This window comes from Lissotriton vulgaris, chromosome 3_1 (genome assembly GCF_964263255.1).
Source record: "Lissotriton vulgaris chromosome 3_1, aLisVul1.2, whole genome shotgun sequence".
Classification (NCBI taxonomy): domain Eukaryota; kingdom Metazoa; phylum Chordata; class Amphibia; order Caudata; family Salamandridae; genus Lissotriton; species Lissotriton vulgaris.
In genome coordinates, this window is record NC_141689.1 from 378,219,241 (window position 1) to 378,242,530 (window position 23,290).

The 23,290-nt window shown below is 47.5% G+C and overlaps 1 protein-coding gene across 2 annotated transcripts in view; it reads left to right on the top strand.

Moving 5' to 3' along the window:
• Positions 1 to 23,290, top strand: part of NNT (nicotinamide nucleotide transhydrogenase) — a 405,237-nt gene that overhangs the window by 282,864 nt on the left and 99,083 nt on the right. For both annotated transcript variants that reach the window (XM_086960606.1, XM_086960607.1), the window contains exon 17: positions 16,275 to 16,454. In XM_086960606.1, coding sequence (XP_086816732.1) covers positions 16,275 to 16,454 — 180 coding nt within the window. The remainder of the gene's footprint in view (positions 1 to 16,274; positions 16,455 to 23,290) is intronic.

The window sequence follows — 23,290 nt, forward strand, 5'->3', positions numbered from 1 at the left end:
ACTGGCTGTAAGGGTGAGTGAGTGCATGTTTACGTCGTTATATGGAGATTTGAATGGGTATGTAAGTAGTTCTGTGGGTGAGTGGCTGTATTGGTGAGTTAGCGGCTATGTGAGTGGCATCATGGGTGTGTGTGTGTGTATGTGTGTGACTGACTGTATGTGTGACTGACTGTATGTGTGACTGACTGTATGTGTGACTGACTGTATGTGTGACTGACTGTATGTGTGACTGATTATATTATTATTATTATTATTATTATTATTATTAACGAGTTTTATATAGCGCCTGGTTACCCTTGGGCATCCCCGCGCTCATCCAGAAAGAAACGCTACCACACTAGGCACAGGAATTAGACAGGGAACAGATAAGTTTTTAAAAGTTTGCGGAACCGAAGAAAACTCGTTTCCGAGCGCAAGTGCAGAGGGAGAGAGTTCCACAGGGTGGCCACGTTTATGGAGAATCTTCTGCCACCGGTTCTTGCCTTCCTCACCCTCATAACCTGCAGCAGGTGTTGATGGTCAGAACGGAGAGAGCGGGAGGCCTTGTAAGGCTGAACCATATCCCCTAGGATAGGTGGGCCTTTCCCCTGCAGAATTTTGTGGGCCATACAGAGTGCCTTGAATTTCACCCTCTCTCTGACAGGGAGCCAGTGTAGCGCCTTCAGGAAGGCCCGTCAGGAGCCTGGCGGTCGCGTTCTGCACTTGCTGCAGTTTGTTCAGGGTGGCTTCTGGAGCACCCAGAAACAACGCGTTGCTGAAGTCCAGGCGCGAGATAAGCCCCTGAATAAGTAACCTCCTAGAGGCCACTGGGAGGAGAGGAAAAATCTTCCGGGCTGATCGGAGCAGGCCGAAACACACGCCTGCGGTCTTTTTTGCGTGTGTTTTAAAGGAAAGGTCCTGCTCGAGCCACACCCCCAGGCTCTTGATCTCCTGCTTGGTGGTGGGTACGGGTCCCAGGCAGCTGGGCCAACTGCTAGGTGATAAGGAGGGAGGGGAATTATATGTGTGACTGATTAGCTGTAAGAGTGGCTATATAGGTGAGGAAGTAGGTGTGAGTGGCTGTGTGGGTAAGGGAGTAGCAGTTTGTGTTTATAGGTAAGTAAGTGGGTGTGAGTGGCTATATCGGAGAGGGAATGTCCGTGTGACTGAGTTGGTGTGTAAGTGGTTTTATGGAGGTGTGAATGGGTATGTAAGTAGTTCTGAGGGTGAGTGGTTGTATGTGTGAGAGTGGCTGTATGCAAAAGTGGCAGGGTGTGTGAGTAGTTGTATTGGTGAGTGGCTATAAGGGTGGGTGTGTAACTGGTTGTATGGAGGTGTGAATGTGCTTGTAAGTAGATCTGTGGGTGAATATTTGTATGGTGAGTGAGTGGCCGTGACAGTGGCTGTATGGGTAAGTGACTGGGTGTGTGAGTAGTTGTATTGGTGAGTGAATGGCAGTGTGAGTTGCTGTATGGGTGAATGTGTGGTTGTGCAAGTACCTTTATGGGTGAGTGTGTGGCTCGGTGTTTCTGTATGGGTGATTGAGAAGGTGTGCGAGTGGTTGTAAGGGTGTCTGAGTGGGTGTGTCAGTGTCTGTATGTCTGCATGACTGAATGTGTGGGTGGCTTTAATGATGAGTGAGTGGGTGCATTATTGGCTGTATGGTTTAGTTAGTGGGTGTGAGAAGGTGGCCTGATATGCAGTGCTCACTATTCTAGTGAACACTATGTATCAGTCCAGCAACCCTTATTGATGATTGGTTGTAAGTCAACCTTATAGACCAGCTATCCTAGTAGCGTGGATACGAGCAGTCTAAGGCTAAAGACTCGAGAGGGCGTGTTAAGCCAGCTGTTTACCACACATATACCCCTTGAATACCAAGTGAAAGGACACCACACAAGTGTTATGAAAATAAACAGATATTTATTAAGAATCACAACAGCCCTGTACTCTTTATGAGGACAGGGTACTAAGCACAAACCAAAACTCTTACGAAAATACTTAAGTTAGCACAGTATATACAAATGCCCGAGGGGCACGGAAAACCATATACTCTGAAAGTGGAATGCGAAATTACTAGCAGGTAAGTACAGTACTAATAGGCTTTGGAATCGCTAGGACTTGACTATAGAATCGTTAGATTACTTCTAGGAGACCCAGGGGACTCGGGTGCAGTGTGTGCACTCTCACGCGTGATGCGGGACAAAGTCTATGGTAGCTAGTAATTGCAAAGTTAGTGTTCTCGGGCGAACCCGACCTGGTAGGAGGAAAACGAAAGTGGATTCTGACCCTTGGATAGTGAGGCTATGCTGGGGCACCGAAATGCCGAAGTTACCTAGCCCAGGGGCTGCAGCTGCATAGGACTCAAAAGACGTCGGGAATCCTCGTTGCCCTACCAGGAGCCTGGAAGAAAGAAGTTGCTGACAGGCGACCAGTGAAGAAAGTTAGATGGATCCAAGCCTGGATCGAAGGAAGATGACACCTGAAAGCAGAGGGGACCAAGTTCGAGACTACTAGCCAGTAGTCAGTGGGCACCAGGAGGGCACCAGATGGTAGCCACCTCGACTAGGTGAGTGGGTGACGCTGTGCTCGAAGATCTCACGGACCAGGAGGCGTTGTCGGCGACCAGGGAGGAGGAGCGAGCTGTCCCACGAAGATGGAAGCTGTCGGCGTCGCTGGACCCAGGATTGGGCAACAAAGCCTTGGCAAATTCAAGCCCACGCGGTGGACCTAAAATGGCGTCTGGAGTGGACCAGGAGGGTCCGGGGTGCTTCTCTGTTGCAAGGAAGCAAGGGCCAGTCTGGAGCAACCAGACCAGCAGCAGTGATGTCGTTGGGCGTCGTGTAGAAGGCCACAAGCCAGCCGGCTAGTAGCCACACAGCGCGGTGAGCACGCAAAAGCAAAAGGGCCCCACGCAGATCGTGGAGATGCTGGAGGGCTGATCTTCGGTGCTGGAGCTGCTCAGGGTTGGGGCTTTTCGGACCCCAAAGCACTCACCAGTGGAAGACTCGGTGGGCTTGTTACAAAGAAGTCGTGCAGTCTTGGCGATCGTCGGTCCCTCGAGGTCTCGTCGCACTCACGGTTCTCAGCTTTGCTGTAGAGGTGAGTAGAGGTCAGAGGTGCCAGGGAAGCCGGGTCTCGTCGAGCTGGGTCGTCGGATTCGTGATGAAGGACTTGCAGCAGACCGCAGTGTTCTTAGGATGGTGCCTGCGGATGCAGGGTGACTACTCCTTAGCCACAAGGGAGAATCTTGATGAAGAAATCTTGAAGTCCTTTTGAATAAAGTCGTGTCTTGATTCCAAAGATGATCTAATTTGAACAGGGGGCCCGCTCCCATCTTTATACAAAAAAAAGGGGCCTGACCCGGTGACTAAGTCCTGCCTATGGGTGGGACTAGGAGGGGGGTGGTTACACCCCTCTGCCATGCCGGACTTTCCCCAGGCCAGGGGCTGGTGTGCCCCTGGAACTGGTTCTGACCGGCCTATGCGTAGTGAGCACCGGGGTGCCACTCAGCAGTCACCTTCCTGAAAAGCCCTGCCTACCCAGGATACACAAAACCATGTCTGGGACGGTGCTAGCACCGCCCCGGACAGGAAACCCTTTGTCCAAGCCTCCCTCGCTGGAAGGACTCCCAGCAGCAGGAGGTCAGACTCGTGTCTGTGGTGGCAGCATCCATTTTGTGGAGCTGAGGCTTTAGTTAACTTTAACCGGGGTTCACAGTTACATACATGTCGTGTCCCTCTAGAAGGGTGGAATGCTAACCCCGTCGCCAGAATTGGCGAGGGGTTAGTATTCCAATTCGTATGACACCTTACTCGACATGTTTTGATGAAGCAATACCAAAGTTAGCATTTAGCCGCGAGGATTATAATGCACTTAAGAGTATATGGTATGCGATATCATGGAACAGCTATTAGGACTTGATTCCGCAAGCTGCAGACAGGCTCAGCTCATGCCAGAGCACCATCTCACACGATTCCAAGCACTCTGCCTTCAGGATTGTCAAGGCCTGCCTTAGGAGTGACTGATAGGAATCTGTGTGTCCATTTTAGGGTTAGGTATAGGTATACTACACCTACAGCAAAGGGTGATTACACGACTTTGCCCCAGCTGTCATGCAGCCAGTTGTGTCAAATTTAGGAGGCCAGCCAGGGGTGGCATAATACATGCTGCAGCCCCTGGCAGCCCTGGGTACACCTATGCCCTGAGTTACAGGGTCTGATAGGGTGGCCCAGTACCAATTGGAAATGCACCTAGGGTACATGGAATCCATTTTAAAGAGAGAGCAGTAGGCCTGGGGTCCTGATTGGCAGGATCCCAGGTCGACTATGTCAAAAACCAGCTAAAACACAGGGCAAAAAGTTGGGGGCAACCATAGTCAGGATGTACCTTCCTACAGTGGGTGTGTTAAAGGCAGTTTGAGTGAGTGCATGTGTGAGTGGCTGTATGGGTGAGTGATTGGTTGTGTGGGAGTGGATGTATGAGAGGTTTCTTGGGTGTGTGTGGTCCTGTGGATGATGTCATCAGTGATGTCACTGAGCATGTCGTGAGTGATATCTGTGAGGTCAAAAGCAGTGCATTGCGTGGTCGTAAATTGTAGTTAGTTTTACTACAACTGCTGTATTTCTTTGGTTTTCTACGAGTGAAATCTGAGTCCAATTCTAACTTCCCTGTAACCTTTGTTTTTTTCCAGTGAATTTTCGTGTTTTAAACAAATTCTATTTCCAAACTATAATCTCCCTGTAACCCCTGTTGTGTTTAGAGTACTTATAAGTTTGAAAAAAAAATTATATCTCCCAATTATAACTTCCCTGTAATCTGCTTTTAACTGAATTTCTAATGTTTTAACATTTTATTTCCTACCTGCAACCTTTGAATATAAGTGTGTGAGTACAGAAGTTTCTCAGTGGGTGCATGAGTGTCTTAGGGAGTGTTTGAGTGGGTGTGAGATTAACCACTTCGCTGCTATGGCACCTTAATATTTTACATTCATTTTCCATTGAAATGAATAGAAAGTTCATGACGAGTTACCCTTGTCATTAGCGTCGAAGAGGTTAAGTGGATTTGTGAGTGCCTCTGTGTGTGCATCAGTCTGTGAGTTTCTGAGTTGGGTGTGTGAGTGGGTGCATGAGTATCTGAGTGGGTTTGTAACAGCCTCTATAAGTGTCATCTGTAAGTAAGTGCATGAGTGTCTGAATGGGTCTGCGTGTGGGCGCATCAGTCTGTATGGGTCTATCTACAAGTGTGTGTGTGTTTAAGTGTTCTATTTTTCCCTCTTCTGCTGTTTTGCCTTTCCTGGTCGTTTTTCTGCCCTCTTTAATGCCTTTACTGCTCATTTGTCTGCCGTTTGTTTCTTCTTTTTCTCCCTAAAAGGAGGGAGAGGGACTTCTGTGATTTGTATTGTGGAGGGCCCCCACCCATTCTCTGAACCATTTCGGTCCTGGGGATCCTATCCCCGAGGCCCCCCGTAATTCAGTGTGAGAAGGTGTAGCATAGTTCCCAGGCAGATTCCCCAGGGCCTGGCCAGGATTCCCTGGGTGCCCCAGAGCCTACGTAAGGCACCCATTGTGCATCTTGGGGACCATGTAGGGAGCCTCAAGACCTCTGCGGTCTAGCCGGTGTCCTGCCTTCTGCATGAGCTGGCATTACTATTGCACACAGGGAGCTGCTGGAAATGTAGATTCCTGTGTGCAAGAGCAATAGTTTCATTTATGTTCGAGGCATGTGGGCTGCTGAATTCATATCTTGTGCATAGATCGCCACCTAGTGTTGGGTCCGGATGATTGCACTTTGTTGTCTTGGAAGAGTCTTTGAAGTATCACAAGATAGGTGACTCCTCCCTTGGACTACAGTGCGCATGGGCATCTTCTCCATCCTCAGATTGTTTTTTCCGCCATTGGATTCGGATGCTAACTCCTATACTCCAACTTTGGAATCAAAAACAAAACTTTTCCAAAGGCCAAAAGGCCTTCGATTCGACGGTATTGTTCTCGCTCGGTACCTCTCTACTCGATCCATCCTTCCATCTCGAATCGGTCGTCGACGTGGTCTTTTCGACGCCACGTGAGTCGACCGTCGATGGAAAGAAGCCAGTTTAAAAGGTGCCCACAATGCCACTCCAAGTTCCCACATACTGATAAGCATTCAGTATGCAACAAGTGCCTTTCCCCAGACCATAAGGAAGAAACCTGTCCAGCCTTCGCCCAGTTTCGATCGAAGAAAACAATTCGAAACAGACGGGCCGCTAGGCAAGAAATGCAGCGACAGGCACCGGACCCGGACAACATCTTCGATGATGACCAGGATCTACAGGAAGCTCCAGACTCTGACCTAGAAATCGTCACCGTCGAGGACTACTCGGACTCCGATGACAACATCCCCCCGGGGCAAATCGTGAGTACCCTGCCCCCAACACCAACTACCCCGTTACCAAAGGCTCCGGTCAAGGCATCGCCAAATGGCCTTAGCCAAGATCAGAAAAAAGTTTTGTAAGCCCCGCCATCCGGCTCGGCTCCGAAACAGAAACCTTCTGAGACCCCAGGGCCCAGTACCGTCGTCCCAAAGAAGGTTCCAGAGCCAAAGAAGGTAGTCGACTCGAAGGGCGTCTATCCGAAAAAGGCTGTACAGCCAAAGAGGGTCGAGCCGAAAAAGACTGTCGACCCCAAGAAGGCCGCCCAGCCAAAAATTGTCGACCCAACAGAGGTTGTCGAACCGAACAAAGCACACAACCAAAGGGCGCCGAACCAAAAAAGGTCGCCGACCCGAACAAGCCTACTGTTCCAAAAACCGTTGACCCGGCAAAGGGTGCCGTACCGAAACCCGCGCCGAGGCCGGAAAAGCTTGTCGACCCGAAGACACCGGCTCCAAAAACACCAGTCGATCCGAAAAATACCATAAACTCTGAAAAGGACACTCATCCAAAAAAGTCACAAGTCGATCCGAAAAAGAACATTGACTCGGAAAAGGACACTCCTCCAAAGAAACCTAAGGAGAACAAGAAACGCATCCAACCGAAAGTTCCGGTCGACCCGGATTTTTTCGGCTCGGGCCTTTTTTCGTTACTAAGCCAAAAGTCGTCAAAAACCAAAATCTAACAATCAACCCAGGACTGTAGAGGAAGAAGTCTTCCACCCAGATCCCTCCGACGACCAGGCAAAGATATACATTAACCCAGAGAATGGTAAAGTTACCATCCTGCATAGAAAAAAGAGGCCTTTGGACTTTGAACCTCAGTCCCCTATTCCATTAAAGAAAAAGGACTTTGGGACTTCTCCCTCTAGACCCTTCATTCCTTTTCAGCCTATCATGCCTACTACACCTTTTTATTCCCTACTCTCCTTATTCTCCTTCTCACCACGGGGACAATAAAGGTAACACAGGGGATGAGCCACAGCCTCAATATGACTTCCCACAAGATCCTGAACCACAAGAGGAACCATGGGAGGAGCCAACAGACCCTTACAACACCCATCCCAACATTGATATACCCTCTTATCCTACTAAGCCGTCACCTACTGATAACACCGTAGTCTTTAATCAACTTATAGACCGGGCTGCACAATTCCACAACGTAGATATGCATAACGACCCTGTTGAGGAAGACTTCTTGTTTGACACCTTCCCTACATCAGAAAAATGTGTCAAAGGGAGTTCTAAAACATGCACCTGACATATTTAAGGATACAGCCAGGGGACGGGTAATCCACCCCAGAATAGAAAAAAAGTATAGGGCAGCTCCTACAGACCCTACTTACATCAGAGGGCAGTTACCACTAGACTCCCTGGTAGTGGCCAACGCACGGAAAAGAGCCAACTCCCAAACGACTGGGGAAGCACCTCCCCCCGACAAGGAGTCAAAAATACTAAAGGCATCAAGCAAAAGGGTAGCAGCACAAGCCTCCAACTCATGGAGGATTGCTAATACACAAGCCCCACTGGCTTGTTACGACAGTGCGCATTTATGATCAGCTAGAAAGCCTAATGCAACACCTACCTTAGCCTTTCAAAGCACAAGCCCAGGATCTTATACAAGAGGAAAAATTCATAACAAACGCCTCCATCAAATGCGCGCTTGACGCAGCAGACACGGCAGCTAGGTCAATCAACACTAGCGTCCTACTACGCAGACTTGCATGGCTGCGTATTTCTGGTTTTAAAAATGAGGTGCAATCCACCATTCTTAACCAGCCTGTCAATCCGGATTTTCTATTTGGTCCTGCTGTTGACACCATTTTGGATAAAATGAAAAAAGACACAGACAGCAAAATCAATGGGGGCATTGCAATTTCAACAACATAGAGGCTCCTTTCGTCGCTCCTCATACAGAGAAACTACACGAAATACCTCACAAACATCTGCCTCATACAAAAGTAACACACAAGGTTCCTTCAACAAGAACACAAACCGAGGAGGTTACAGGGGAAACAACAATAAGGGAAGAGGACGTGGAGGCAATAACACCAGAGCCTCCACGGCCACAAAACAGTGACTTCATTACGCTACCTCCAGATCACCTAACACAGGTCGGAGGCAGACTCCAACAGTTCCTGCCTGTCTGGAACGCTATTACCACAGACAGGTGGGTGAGAGAAATTATCCAGTCTGGCTATTGCCTAGAACGGACTTCCACACCACCAAACATACCACCCAGACATCGTCCAATTTCCAGGGAACACATCACCCTGCTACAACAAGAGGTGAACTGCATGCTAGAAAAGGGGGCCATAGAACAAATCCCTTTCCAACAACAAGGGACAGGAGTGTACTCCCTATACTTCCTTATTCCCAAGAAGGATGGTTCCCTCAGACCAATATTGGACCTCAGACCCCTAAATCAATACATACTATCGGAGCACTTTCATATGATCACATTACAACAAGTGCTCCCGTTGCTACAACAAGGAGACTTCCTAGCAACCCTAGACCTCAAAGATGCGTATTTTCACATACCCATCCAGCCCACAGAAAATACCTCCGGTTCCCAATAGAAGGTCAACACTACCAATTCAAGGTTTTGCCCTTCGGGGTTACCACGGCTCAAAGAGTTTTTACAAAATGCTTAGCGACAGTAGCAGCACATCTCAGAAGGCAACTCGTCCATGTGTACCCTTATCTGGACGATTGGCTGATACAAGCAAAATCGTACCAACAGTGCGCAGCACACACGTCTCAAACAATACAGTTGCTACACAGCCTAGGCTTTTCAATCCACTACGCAAAATCACATCTGCAACCGTCCCACAAACAGCAGAACCTGGGAGCCACTATAGACACCTCCGTGGCGAAGGCTTATCCAAACTCAGCTAGGATAGCCAGTATGCAGACACTCATTTGCAAATTCCTGCCAAAACACTCTCTGCCAGCTCAAGTCTTCATGCTGCTCATAGGCATGATGGCATCCTGCATATTTATTTTCCCTTATGCCAGACTTCAAATGCGCCCATTACAGGAATGCCTAGCACGGCAATGGAACCAGGCTCAAGGACAACTAAAAGACCTAGTGTTGGTAAACAGTCGCACTCACAACTCTCTGCAGTGGTGGAACCCACAAAACCTTTCCAAGGGGCGACTGTTCCAAGAGCTGGTTCCACAACTAGTACTGACAGCGGACGCATCACTAACCTGCTGGGGAGCCCATCTCCTTCAATACACAGTACAAGGGCTCTGGACAAACAAACAGAAAAAGCTGCATATCAACCAACTGGAATTCCTAGCAATATTCCTAGCCCTAAAAGCATTTCAGACATACTTGTTCAGCAAGACTGTGTTGATCCGGACGGACAACATGACCGCGATGTACTATATCCAGAAACCGGGAGGAACGCACTCTCCACAGCGATCCCATCTGGCACAAAGCATATGGAAGGGAAGGACAATCGGGTTGCCGACCTGCTCAGCAGGCACAGCCAACAACTTCACGAATGGGAGATTCACCCCCATGTTCTCCAGCCATTCTTCGAGGAGTGGGGTTGCACAGAAATAGACCTGTTCGCCACAAAAGAAAACTCGAAATGCCAGTACTTTGCCGCCAGGTTCCCACATCCATTGTCACAGGGCAATGCAATTTGGATGAACTGGTCAGGCAGATTTGCTTACGCTTTTCCCCCAGCACCGCTGATCCCATTGGTGGCACGCAAACTGCGGCAACACTCCCTCACACCTACCTAGTTGCTCCCACATGGGCGAGACAACCATGGTACACAACGTTCCTAGAACTCACAGTAGTTCCTCATCAAAGACTATGCCTTGCACCTCATCTTCTAACTCGGAACCATGGAGAAATCAGACACCCAGATCCCAATCAAATGATCCTAGCGATCTGGCTCCTGAGGTCTTAGAGTTTGGATACGTTAGCTTGCCCCCAGATTGCATGAACATCATTAGGGAGGCAAGAAGACCAACCACAGGAGCGTGCTATGCAGCTAAATGGAAGAGATTTGTTATTTACTGCAAAAATAATCAAATCAACCCCTTAGATGCTGCAATACAAAACATTATATGTTTCCTGCTGCATCTACAAAGATGTAACTTAGCATACTCTTCAATACGACTACACCTCGCCTCTATAGCAGCATACCTTCAAAACAGGCAACACCTTTCGCTGTTTAGACTACCAGCAATCAAAGCCTTCATGGAGGGTTTAAAAAGGGTGATTCCTCCTAGGCACCCTCCTTCCCCAGTCTGGAATCTAAATATAGTGCTTACCAGACTCATGGGCCCTCCTTTCGAATCTCTACATTTGTGCGAACTACAATTCTTAACGTGGAAGGTTGCATTCTTGGTTGCCATCACCTCACTCAGAAGAGTGAGCGAATTACAAGCACTAACAACTCAAGAACCTTTCATGCAGGTACATGCCAACAGGGTGGTTCTTAGAACAAACCCTAAATTCATGCCTACGGTTGCATCCAATTTCCATATCAACCAATCAATAGAACTGCCAGTGTTCTTTCAAAATCCACAGTCAGTAGCTGAAAGAGCCCTGCACACATTAGACGTGAAGAGAGCTCTACTTTATCATGCGGACAGAACTAAATCCTTTAGGAAGACAAAACAACTGTTTGTTGCTTTTGCACCACAACACAAAGGGAATCCAATTTCAAAATCAGGAATAGCCAGATGGATAGTTAAATGCATTCAAATATGCTATCAAAAGGCAAAACTCACTTTAACCGTCCCCCCAAGAGCACACTCCACAAGAAAAATGGGGGCATCCATGGCTTTCCTAGGAAATATTCCTCTTGAAGATATCTGTAAGGCAGCCACATGAACCACCATACACACTTTCACAAAACACTACTGTATAGACGTGCAAGCAAAACAGCAAGATGCTGTAGGCCAGGCTGTCCTCAAAACTCTTTTTCAAACTGCTGCAGCTGGCACAGGTAGCCATTGCTAGAGGAGATACTGCTGTACAGTCTACGCACAAGATATGAATTCAGCAACAATCATTGGAAATGCAATAGTTTGTGCAATGTTTAAGTTAGAGATATTGGCATTGTAAATTGCAATGTCTTTTACCTATGTGTTATGGAGTGTATGTATGTTTTCTTTAGTGGAATGATGTGGGTTGGCGTGGAATTGTGTGGTGTGTAATAGATTTGTGAAGTGGAATTACATGGCATAGTTTTCAGTGGAATTATGCAGCTAGTAATTATGTGGTATTGAGTGCACTGGAATTATCTGGAGTGGGATTGTGTGTAATGGTATTTTGTGTTGTGGAGTATGATGATGGGATATTCACCTTTATCTTCACGGTTTCTTCCAAACTCAAACCCACTGAACAGTAAAAACTGGACCTCACCAGAAAGTCTGCCCTTCGGAGTTATTAAACATGGTGCCCTAGTGTAAAAACATGAAAGGTAGCAAGTCTCAAGCTCACTAGAAATGCACAGTTTAATCCCTTATTCAAGATCAGTGTTTAAGGCTGCATGGAAAGCAATCAAAACAAAGTATTGCAATAGTTAACACTAAAGCCTAACACTATCTTCTTGTTCTGTATTCGTCAATAAAAATTACTCATAACCAAAGTCTTAACCAATGTCTAGAATGATTAAGGGAAGTGAACAACTATTGAATAGCAACATACATTTTCGATGCATGATAATGTTACCCATCATACAGCTAGCAGTGTGTCTAGCGAGGCCTGTGTGTTATGCATGGCAGTAAATCACAAACAAAATTAGTTAACTTGTCATCTTCTACGTTGTATGTCTCCAGGCCTCGGAAACATTCACTAAAAGATAGATTTTTCAAATGTCTTCAATGCTTATTGCGTGTTTCCAGCTTCCGCTGAGATTCCATAGAGCAATTCTGTAGCTGTTTCTGGGCACAGGGCAAGCAGGAGGGAGAAGCGGGTGCAGGCACTCAGTGCTACAGGGGTGGGGTGAAGGGGATGTTGAGAACTAAATGGAGAGAATAAAGAAAGACGACAATAAATCCAGCAGGTCTCCATTTTCAGACTAGTTGAAATGGTAAGTAATGGCACTTCGAATCCGGGTTACAATGTGGTTTATATGATAGTACCGACCATGTTCAGTGATGAGTATCAGTATTTGTCAATCAGTTTCTAAAAGCATTTTGCGGCACTGTTGCAACACTGAACTGATGGTATACGAGTGCAGATGCCTCTCAGCATGATTGTAATACATGTAACTGAAAATACCGACCCTGCTTAAGAATTGTTCTAGTTTTAGATGACAGGAGGGACATTTCTGAGTGGCTTTCAGTGGGATTTAGGAGTTGAGATGAAATATTCTCAATATCGAAGCTCTGGTACTTTTCCGCTGCTCATTTACAAGCACTGGCAATTCAAGAATAGGTTGGAAATACCCACGTTTCTCTGCTGGGCTATTATACTCATAATATTTATTTAGAAGTTTTCTATAGCGCTAACAAGACCCGAAGGTAGCAGAGCGCTTTACAGTAAAAGGAATGAGAAGGTGAACAAAAAGACACGTAACAAATAAAGGCGACCATCGAAAGACAATTAGGGAGGAGGAGGAGTTCGTACAGTAGGACTTCTTGGTAATAGGATACAGAGATAACGCATAGTTCTGGGGATGGTTATTGATCCTAGTTACCCAGGACCTAGGAAACCGATGAGGAACAAGGATTTGAGTTGGCTCTTGAATTCCGATAGGACGGTATGGTTCTGATATACGGGGGGATAGAGTTCCATATTTTGGGGGCATTTCCTGTGAAGGAGCAGTCCGCAGTTTTCTTCTTTCTGGTTTTTGGTAGGATGAGCAGCAGGGAGTTAGAGCTTCTCAAATTTCTACTTTGGCCAGCTTTTGTGAGCTTGTTTGCCAAGTATTCTGGTTTTCCGGTGTGGAGGGCCTTGTGGGTTAGGCAGGCCGTTCTGAAGGTGCTACGCATTTCCACTGGGAGCCATACAAGTTTTTTGAGTGCTGGGGAGATGTGGTCAGATTTTTTGCATCCTGTGATCATTCTTGCGGCCGCGTGCAATGTTGTTTTTAATGGAGCCAGGTGCGATTTGGGGATGCCTGTTAGGATTGAGTTCCCATAGTCCAGTCTAGATAGAACTAGAGATTGCGTGGCTAGTTTAAGGTCCTTGTTGGGAATGAAAGGTTTGATTTTGTTCAGAAGTCTGAGGTTAAAAAATGCACTTTTTGCCGAGTTCTTAATGTGGTTTGTCAAGGTTAGTTTGGGGTCTAGGGTGAAACCCAGAGATTTTACGGAATCCGCTAGCGTGAGAGAACCTTTAAGAGCATCGATCGACTTCAGCCACTCGATGATTTGAGGGTTGTCTTGAGAATGAGATGAGAAGAGTTTCGGTCTTGTCGGGATTGAGTTTCAGGTAATTCTTTGTCAACCAATCTTGAACATCATTTAAGACTGCATTTAGTCTGTGGATGTCGTTAAGTGAAGAGGTTTCCAGGTAGATCTGTGTGTCATCCGTGTAGAGGTGGAAGTGGATATTGGCATTCCTGAGTAGTTTGGCGAGCGGTTCCATATAGATGTTGAAGAGCTGAGGAGAAAGTACTGATCCTTGGGGGACACCCTTGTTGACTTGCTGGGTTTCGGAGGTGAAGTTCTTAATTTTTATTATTTGCGAGCAGTTGTGTAGAAAGAAGGAAAACTACTCAAGAACTACCTCACCGAGGCCAGCTCTTACTTGCAGAGTCTTGATGAGGAGCTTATGGTCCACCGTGTCGAAAGCTGCGGATAGATCAAGGAGTACGAGGAGGCAGCACTTGTCAGCGTCAAGAGAACCGTGAATGTCGTCTATGATGTTCAGCGTATCGTTTTCTGTGCTGCGGCCTTGTCTGAAGCCGGATTGGAGGGAGCCCAGGAATTTGATGTTATCCAGATGACGAGTCAATTGGTGGAGAACACATCGTTCCAGTGTTTTGGCGAGTAGAGGGAGGTTCGATATCGGTCTGAAATTGTTCAAGTCAGTAGAGTAAATACCGGGTTTTTTCAGGAAAGGGGTGACCTGTCCCATTTTTAGACAGTCTGGGACCACTCCGCTTTGTAGGGGGGAGCTGTTTATGATTTTGCCCCAGATAGGTGCTAAGGTGAGCTTCATTTTTTTGATTAGTGAGGGAGGAATGGGGTCTGAGATGTGAGCTGATGGTTTGGAGGTCGAGATCAACGAGATTATCTGTTTCCTGCACGTGGCGAAAGCTTAACCAAAGGAGGGGAGAGGGGCCGGATGGGAGGGCCTGTGGGATGGCCGCGTTGTTCTTCGGGAGGTGTAAGTTGTTGATGTCTAGAGATAATTCGATTTTTAAGACTTTATCGTGGAAGAAGCTGGCGAAGTTATCGCATAGTTCTTTGGACGCCTGCAGGGGTGAGGGCAAAGGCTTGGATGTTTGATGTCTGATTATGTTGTAGAGCTCCTTAGGTCTGTTTTTGGAATTGGCTAGTGCCTCTCGGAAGAAGCTGGATTTCTTGTTTTTGATATGGTTATTGTACTTCCTGCGGGCTGTTTTTAGTTGTAAGCGAAGGATGGCTGTTGGGTTGTTTCTCCACTTTCTTTCTTTGGCTCTCAAGGTTCTTCTTTCTGCGTTGAGGTCCGCATTGAACCAGGTTCTAGAAGGGGTGGCACAGCTTTGCCATGTTGCCGAAAATTGAAGAGAAAAGTCACCATACAGAGAGATGTACTCAGCATTGTGGCTCTTCTGCCCCCAGCAGGGAAGGGTTATAGAGGCAGAAAGGCACAATGAACCGGGACGAGGAAGGAATTTGAAAAGATAGAAACGAGAAGTAATTCCGTAAATAGCTAAAAACAGCACGCTGGGGTCACTTACCTTACCACTTTTTGTATGCTTTAATGGACAGTGCGGTTACAGAGCATGTTCATGCCTGGGTGGGAATAGGAGGTCCTGCGCAGAGGCAGCAAGACCACAGCGGGTGTAGGGCAGTGCAAACGAGGGTGGTAAGTGGGAATACTGACTGCAAAGCACTGGTAGGAGAAACGAGTGAACAGTCAACACAAGTACGTGTTTGATATTGAAAGACTCTTTTGTCCCTTAAAGGGTTCTTACAAATGTAAATGGTCTGTTAAAAACTAAAGACTCACTGAGCAGCAGAGCACCCCAGTCGCTGCAACTCCGATCTGTAACTATAACAATTAATGATGGATGCGCATGGGTTCCTGCAACATTGCTATGTTGGGATATAGTGGTTAATGGACACAGATGGTGCCGGTGAGAGCCTGCGACTCATGGCAATACTGCAGTCCTTCATCAGTGCTTCAGATGAATCATCCAATAAGAGCAAAGCACTGAGCTTAAAGAAAATAGATGTGAAATTCACTTAACTGTTATTGAATCAACATTGAGAAAGCCACAAATCGCCGAAATGCGTCTGTTGGATGCAATAAATAATGTCTACAACCAGATGACGCACTCACACACACACACACCCACCACACACACACCCACCACACACACACCCCCACACACACACACCCCCACCACACACACACCCCCCCACCACACACACACCCCCCACCACACGCACACACCCACACACACATGCAAAATTTTCGTAAAATAAAAGATCTTGACTGCAACAATGGCAGGGATGTCCTAGCAGCACTGTCTAGAATTTTTTGATCTCCCATTCCCAAAAGGCTATTATCACCACGAACATTGTCAAGGCATTTGAAAACCTTGGAGCATTTACACACAAAATGTTTGAGCAGATAGTGAAATGTATTCTATTTTTTCTGAACTGTCAGTTTTGCATTAATTACAAATCAGTTTCCTTTATAACGTGTATATGTAAGTATTCAGTCCCGTTAATGACAATGTCTTTTTCTTCAGGGTGTGACTTTAACTGCTGCCATCGGTGGAGCGGACATGCCTGTAGTTATCACTGTATTGAACAGTTACTCTGGATGGGCTCTTTGTGCAGAGGGCTTTCTGCTTAACAACAATCTGCTGACCATTGTTGGCGCTTTGATTGGTTCATCGGGAGCCATCCTCTCTTACATCATGTGTGTGGTAAGTTAAGTGATGTTAAAATTTGGCTCCGCTTCCAAAACTGGCACTCATTTTCAGAAGATCGAATCATACAAAACCAGGATTAGACTCCTCAAGTATTCCAAGTGAGAAGCCAGGCTTCTCCTGTAATGGAATGGAATGCATGGAACCTTAGAAACTGTTCCCATGATGCACCATAAAATAAGTTCAGCGGAAGCATTGTTACAGTAAGTGCAGAATGACCGCTAATTCGATACTCATTCAGTCATTAGAGTTTAAATATATTGTTTAAACATTTTTAGTTTTGGACCAGAGTAACAATTTTCATAGTATTCCTTGGCAGAAGAAATATACACTTTTTTTATCAGGATTAAAGTTTACAGCAACGTTTGAAGCTAATGTGATCATACTTGGTACTTGACTATTTTATTCCCGTAACTGGGACTGCAGATCTTCATGTCAAAGTGAAGCTTGTTCTGCAAAAATGTTACTGTCACTATAGGTAATGCTGCAAAAACGTGATTTTATTGACTTATCCATTGCTAATGCTCAGTCAGTGTGATATATAATATAACCCTTGTACTTGTAAATTGCACATTCACCCCTTAGAGCATCTTTATGGTAGATAATGGGTGTATTGATAGCATGTGTAGCTGTAGAGACGCATGCTGTGCTTACTCCTGCCATCTAGTGTTGGGCTAGGACATTATAAGTTGTAGAGGTGTTTTTGGCTGTGTCGCATCTGGATTTTCTTTAATTCAACATGACGATCAGAGGACAATTTATTTATTGTGTTTTATAAAGTGCAAGCGTGACCATCACAGTGTCGGAGCACTATACAAAGAGCGCGCTGATGAAAGTTGCTGTACAGTAAAAGCAAATATCTGAAACACTGTTAGTTGTAGATTCCTTACCTTAGAATTTCCTCCTGGCATCAGTCTGGATCCAGAGATTTTTCCTTCAGCAATACCCTTGTGCGTAGGTAGGCGGCTTTGGTTGACTTCGCACCCACCCATCCTCCCCGCTCTGTGGACTGATTTCTAGGGATAGGGACTCTCTTAAGGGGGCCTAGTTGTAGCACACCAGTGGTCCGTATCTTTCAAGGCTCTGCATTCTGGCATGGAAAATAGTGTCAGAACTGACGTCAGGGCTCTGCGGTGGTGTCTTAGTAGGCACAGCAACATCAGACGGGCGACCACAACTCCGGGCGCGGAGTAGATTGATGCCACCTAAAGACGCCTGGGGGTATTGCTAAAGGAAAAATCTGTGGATCCAGACTTACGCCTGGGGAATCTACAACTATCATATGTATCTGGTAGAGACATCTAGCCGCAGATTCTTTAACTTATAATATCCCGAGGAGTGAGACTGGATCCGGAAATATTTTGCAGCAGCACCTCTGAGTGCCAGGGGACGACGCCACACGACCCTGCCCTGATGTCGTCCGTGTACGTGATGTCAGCGAGGTCATATAAGTCCCTCCCGGCGTCAGTTTCCTTCTTTTCACATGCAACGCGGATCCAGAGTGAGCTCCTCTGGCCTGTTTTCAGGCCTCATTTTCGACGCTTAGTGTCTGGAACAGTGTGCGATGCCTTTGGGCTTCTAATCTTGTAATTCTTGTTCACGGCAAATGTCCGCGACAGACCCGCATCTTATTTGTATGTGGTGTCTGGGCGAGCACCATGACTCCACAGACTATGAAGCCTGCCAACGTCTGAAACCGAAGTCTCGGCGGGAGTGCCGTATGAAGCATCTATCGGCACGGCTGTCTTGGTCAGAGTCCTCTCGCCCCCGACCTTGTCATTGACTGCAGATCCCTCTACTGTCCAGTCCACCATCAATCGTCCTCTGGGGTCCGGGGACATCATTCTCCACTTGGTAAATCAAGGCGCTTGTCACCTAGGTCATCGACCTCACCTTTTTCTGTGGTCCGGGGCTCTGGTTCCCGGAACTTTCCGGACGTGTATTCCCGACAGTCGCCCCCTTCTATCTGGCCTCCCCGGTTGTGGGGGTGACACGGGCCCAAATGGAGGCCTATGCTACGGCCTTGCAGGCCTCCCTTGGATCCTCTGGATCTCCGCTTCTTGTGGGGTCTCCGACGGACTTGCCACCGGATGTGCCCCCAGCGCCGAATGAGCCCTTACCTCCCAGGAACGTTGGAGATGTGGTGTCATTAGGGCGGGCCCAGCTGGGACCCCCTCTACGCTCCACGTGGGGTCATTAGTGTGCGGCCCACCTGGGTTCCTCTCTTTAATCATGGCGCCTCTGCCGCGCAGCATAGCCCTGCGGGGCCCCCTGTGGCGCGGCAGGTGGTTGCCCGTTCTCATAGCCCTGACTTGAGCACAACCCAGCCTTCCGGGCAGGCAGCCGCCCGTCCTGAACTGCTGTTGGCGCTGTCCCGGTGCCGGAGGCTTGCCTCCTCTGCTCCGCCTCCGCTCCTTTCTCCAGAATCGGAGCCCGCTCTGAATGAGGCAGAGCCAGAAAATTACCTCTGAGGGGGAGCTTGTCATCGTTAAGGCTCCGGACGGCGCGGACTCTACTCCGGAGGCTGCCGAGTCGTTGTTTGACGAGGCACAATTGGCGCAGACACGTGTATTTTCGACGCCATGTCGGCGCTGAGTTCTGGATCCTTCTATGGAGGCCTCTGGAAAGGGTTCTGCGCCGCTTTCCCGTCCGATGTCGCCAGAGCTAGTGCTATCAGTGCCCGCCTTGGAATTGTTGGAGACTCCTCAAAAGCTCCCAAATCCGGCAGGCTGTTGGCATCCCCATGAGCCCCATCAGGATCCTCATTCTTCAATGGAGCTTCCTTCTGTGGGGCATTGGGCGCACCCTCAGTGTCTTGGGAGGGTCAGCCTACAACCTTCCCCCACTGATAAGCTGATTTCCCCTCAGCGGAGGGCTACCAAGGCTGGTGCGGCTTTTTTGAGAGTGGTCTCTTCGGCCACCCACATTTTCAATATGCAATCCCCCTTGTCGGTGGACCCCTTGCTGGAAGTCCTCCACCGTGGGTCCGGCAATGTGGAGCCGCTTTTGCCTTTTGAGGCATCCCTTTAAGATGCCCTCTTGGGTACCTGCATCTGACCTGCTTCGGGTGATCCGGTGGCACGTTCAGTTCTGCACTGCCACCGCCCAGCTCCTCATGATCCGGTCTGTCTTTTTGTGCACCCTGATGCGCAGGGGTGTGTGTTGCAAACTGCCTTTCCTTCTCTGCTCCCTCTAACGCTTCCTCCCTCTGGGGAGTCCAGGTGGCTTGAATCCTGGGGTAGGAACGTCTCTGCATCCACTAGTGCTGCCCTTCGGTCCTTAAATACTGTGTGTCTTGTGGCTCGGGCTACTTCTGCCCTGTGGGACTCTGCAGAGTCTTTGCTTACTGCCACCTCTGAAGGTGCTCGTCCTGAGCTCCTTCACTCCATTCGGAATGGCCTCGACCTCGCCGAATTCACAATCTGTTCAGCCTTGGATACTGCGGATTCTTTGGGCCGAGCCATGGCGAGTTCTGTTGCCTTAAGGCGTCACGCTTGGCTGCTAAATAGTGTCTTCCCCGGAAATATTTAGGAACGTCTGGTTGATTTACCATTTGATGGGGTTTTGCTCTTTGATGCTCACGCTGAGTCAGCGAATCACCGGTTGCTGGCGGGCTTTCATCCTCCCACTTAGGTCCTTTTAGGCCGGTCTTCTGTGATTTCATTTCACATCCTTTAGATGCGTTTTGGGTTTAACATAGGCAATGTCTTCTTTTTTTTATTGGGCAAGGGTGTTTACCCTTTTATTAGCATCTCTTGATGCGTTTTGATTTCAGTTGCCTGTTTGCCTTCTGTGGCCGTGTCACATAGGTTGCTGTGTCCTCTGCTTGTGGCTTTCAGCCGGTAGCTCAGTTCAGTAATGTCTTTACGGCCCGAAACTCTGTTCATGGGTTTGGTTTGTTGGTGCATTCTATTGACCTGGCTTATGGCCCTAAGAGATATCCCCGTTGTCCAGGGTATACATACTCCGTGTCGGGTACTTGTACGCTATTATATAGCCTTGCTTGTCTCACCTGGGCCTTGAGTTGTTATGGGCTACATGTGCCGATTGAAGGTTCGTTGTACGGGATTCTAATTTTTCCTTGGTGTATCTGCTTTTGCCATAGTTATCCACCTCTTTTCGAGATTTCATAGTCTCCTCTTTGCAAACGGCTCCTGCCTGCTCCTCAGGTGTTACGTATGGTCTGGCATATACATTATGTCTACATACCGGTTGCCTTTGTTTCCTCTTCCTACATTGCCACCTCTTGTCGTGGCTGCGAAGCTTGGACCAACATCTCCATGTGTGGGGGAGCCCTTTTTTAGGTGGTTGCAAGTTACCATATGTTCCTTTCTGCTTCCACCTCCTGGAATGATTTTCCAGTTGTCATATGCTCCCTTTTTTGTGTTCTACGCTGTCCGTGTCTTTTGGAGTGTTGGTCTTGGATTCTGAGACTTTTTCCACCATTCGTTGACTTGGTGATGTTGGCCTCCACCTTCGGACTTTACTCCTCTTGTTACAGCTATGCCTGTAGGACAGTTCTTCTGATAGCAGTGGTCGTCGATTGCTGTCTGTGAGTCTGTATTGTGGGCCTCCCTCTGGCTCCATGCTGCTTGGTCGGGCGCTCTTCTGTTCCTGTGTAAGCTATTTTAAGGTCTCTATTGCTGTTGCCAGCAGCATCTTCTATCTGCTTCAGAAGGTTGTGGGTTAGTGCTTGGCGTGCTTCATCTCCTACTGGCTGTTCCCAATGTGTTGTTCAGGTTCTGACTTGCCTTTGAGCTCTTGCCACCGGCCTTTCGGCTTCCTTTTATAGCCTAGTCTGTTAGGTGCTGGTTGCATCTCTTCAAGTTCTTTCCAAGCTTAGGTTAATGCACTTCTCAGACGCCAATTGGCAGAGAGTGATCCTTCCTCCCTCTTCTGGGGATGATACAGTTAAACCTGTCATTTTTACACTGAAATGGTGTGGCACCATTCCGGCATGTTGTTGGATATCTTCGATCTTCGAGCTGCTGGGGTTGCTGTTGGGCCGTTCTGCCGCAGATTTTCCCCCTTTGTCCGTCACGCTCTTGCCAGATCACATACCTGGTGCTTTCTGTTGTCCTGTCGCAGACCCGCACTCCTTTTAGGGTATGGCTGTGGTATCTAAGTTAAGGAATCTTCGGCTAGATGTCTCTATCAGATGTACGAGTTACTTACCTTCGGTAAGGATGTAGCTGGTAGAGACGTTGTCTAGCTGCAGATTCCTTAAGGCCCACCCTGCCTCCCCGTTCTGCGAGGACCATGTCTAGTGGGGTTCTCGGCTGGCCTCTTCAGTTGCCATTTGGTTATATCTCAAGGGGGTCAGATTGTTGCACTCCCCTGGGTGATTTCATATACAGTTAACCTCTGCTGAGGGAGCTTCTTTTCAGTTATATGGTGCATTTTATTCACGAGGAGATTTGTTTTCCTCGCCAGTCCCCTTCCCTTCGGTCTGCTCTACTACCTCGGGGTCCTGGACTCCTCGTGGTCATCCTCTTTGAGGGTCGGGTGTGTTCTGTTTCCGACCTCTGTTTTTAGAGAGAAAAGGCCAGTCTTCTCATGCTTCCTACAGTGGTCTGTTGTTCTTTCTGTGTTCCGTTCTTAGTGAAGGCACATTTTCACATGGTACTATCAGTCTATTTCTGTCTGTTGAGAGGTCTTCCCTTGTTGCACTTGGGAAGGGGCCTCTGCTTAGGTTGGAGGGCTCTTTCTCACAGCTTCCACTTATATTTGTAGGCAGTGTCTATTCTGCCTTTCAGATGGTGTCTTCCACCATCCTCCTCCTTTATTTACACATTTTTAATTACTCGCACACTGTTCCCATACTTTCACAGTTTGTTTGGTGGCTCCGTGTTGTGTTCCGCGGAAAAGTTTCTTTGAAGAAAACGGATGTCAGCGCGCCGGGAGGGACTTACATGACCTCGCTGACGTCACGTACGCGGACGACGTCAGGGCGAGGTCGTGTGGCGCCGTCCCCTGGCGCGCAGTGGTGCTGCTGCAAAATATGTACAGATCCAGTCTCACGCCTGGGGATATTCTAAGTTAAGGAATTTGTGGCTAGACAACGTCTCTACCAGATACATCGCTACAGCAGGTCAGTAACTCGTACCTCTATCAGATACATTGTTACCGAAGGTAAGTAACTTGTTAGTTACTTAACATCCTCTGAATATAGGATTCGAAGAGCTACATCTAAAAACAATAGGATGCAATATATAATTGGGTGAATAACCCTTTCAAAATAGTTCTATTATGACACACTTTTTTCAAGTAGTACCGCTTTAACTTCCTTTTTGAAAAGCCGAAGTGAGGTAATTGCTCTTGTTAAGGGTGAAGGGACCATCCATATTTTTTAAGTAGATCCAGTGAAAGTGTGGGTGTGAGCTTTACTTTTTTTTAAATCTGACTGGTTCTAGTATGAGGGATTTGGCACTTTTAGAATCCCTTCCTCCTTCTGATAGATTGATTCTATTCACCATGTATTTGGAACCTTTTTTTTAGAGATTTACGTGTTATGCATGCAACCTTTATTTGGATCATAGCTTCAACTGGTAGCCAGTTGAGGGTCCTGAGTGCAATCATAATGACTTGTGCCTGTTAAAAGTCTTGCTGCTGCATGTTATGTCACTTTTATTGGGGCTATGCTAGTTTTAGGTTGACCTATAGGGGTTGCGTTCCATAGTCTAGTCTTGAGAGCACTAGAGATTGAACCGTGGTTTTGAGGTCATCTGCTTGTCTGAATGTTTTTAGTTTTCTTGGAAGGTGCATATGTATGTTGGCGCTTCTGGTTGCCGCTTAAATGTGAGCTTGCATGTTAAGTTTGAGTCTTGTGTGAT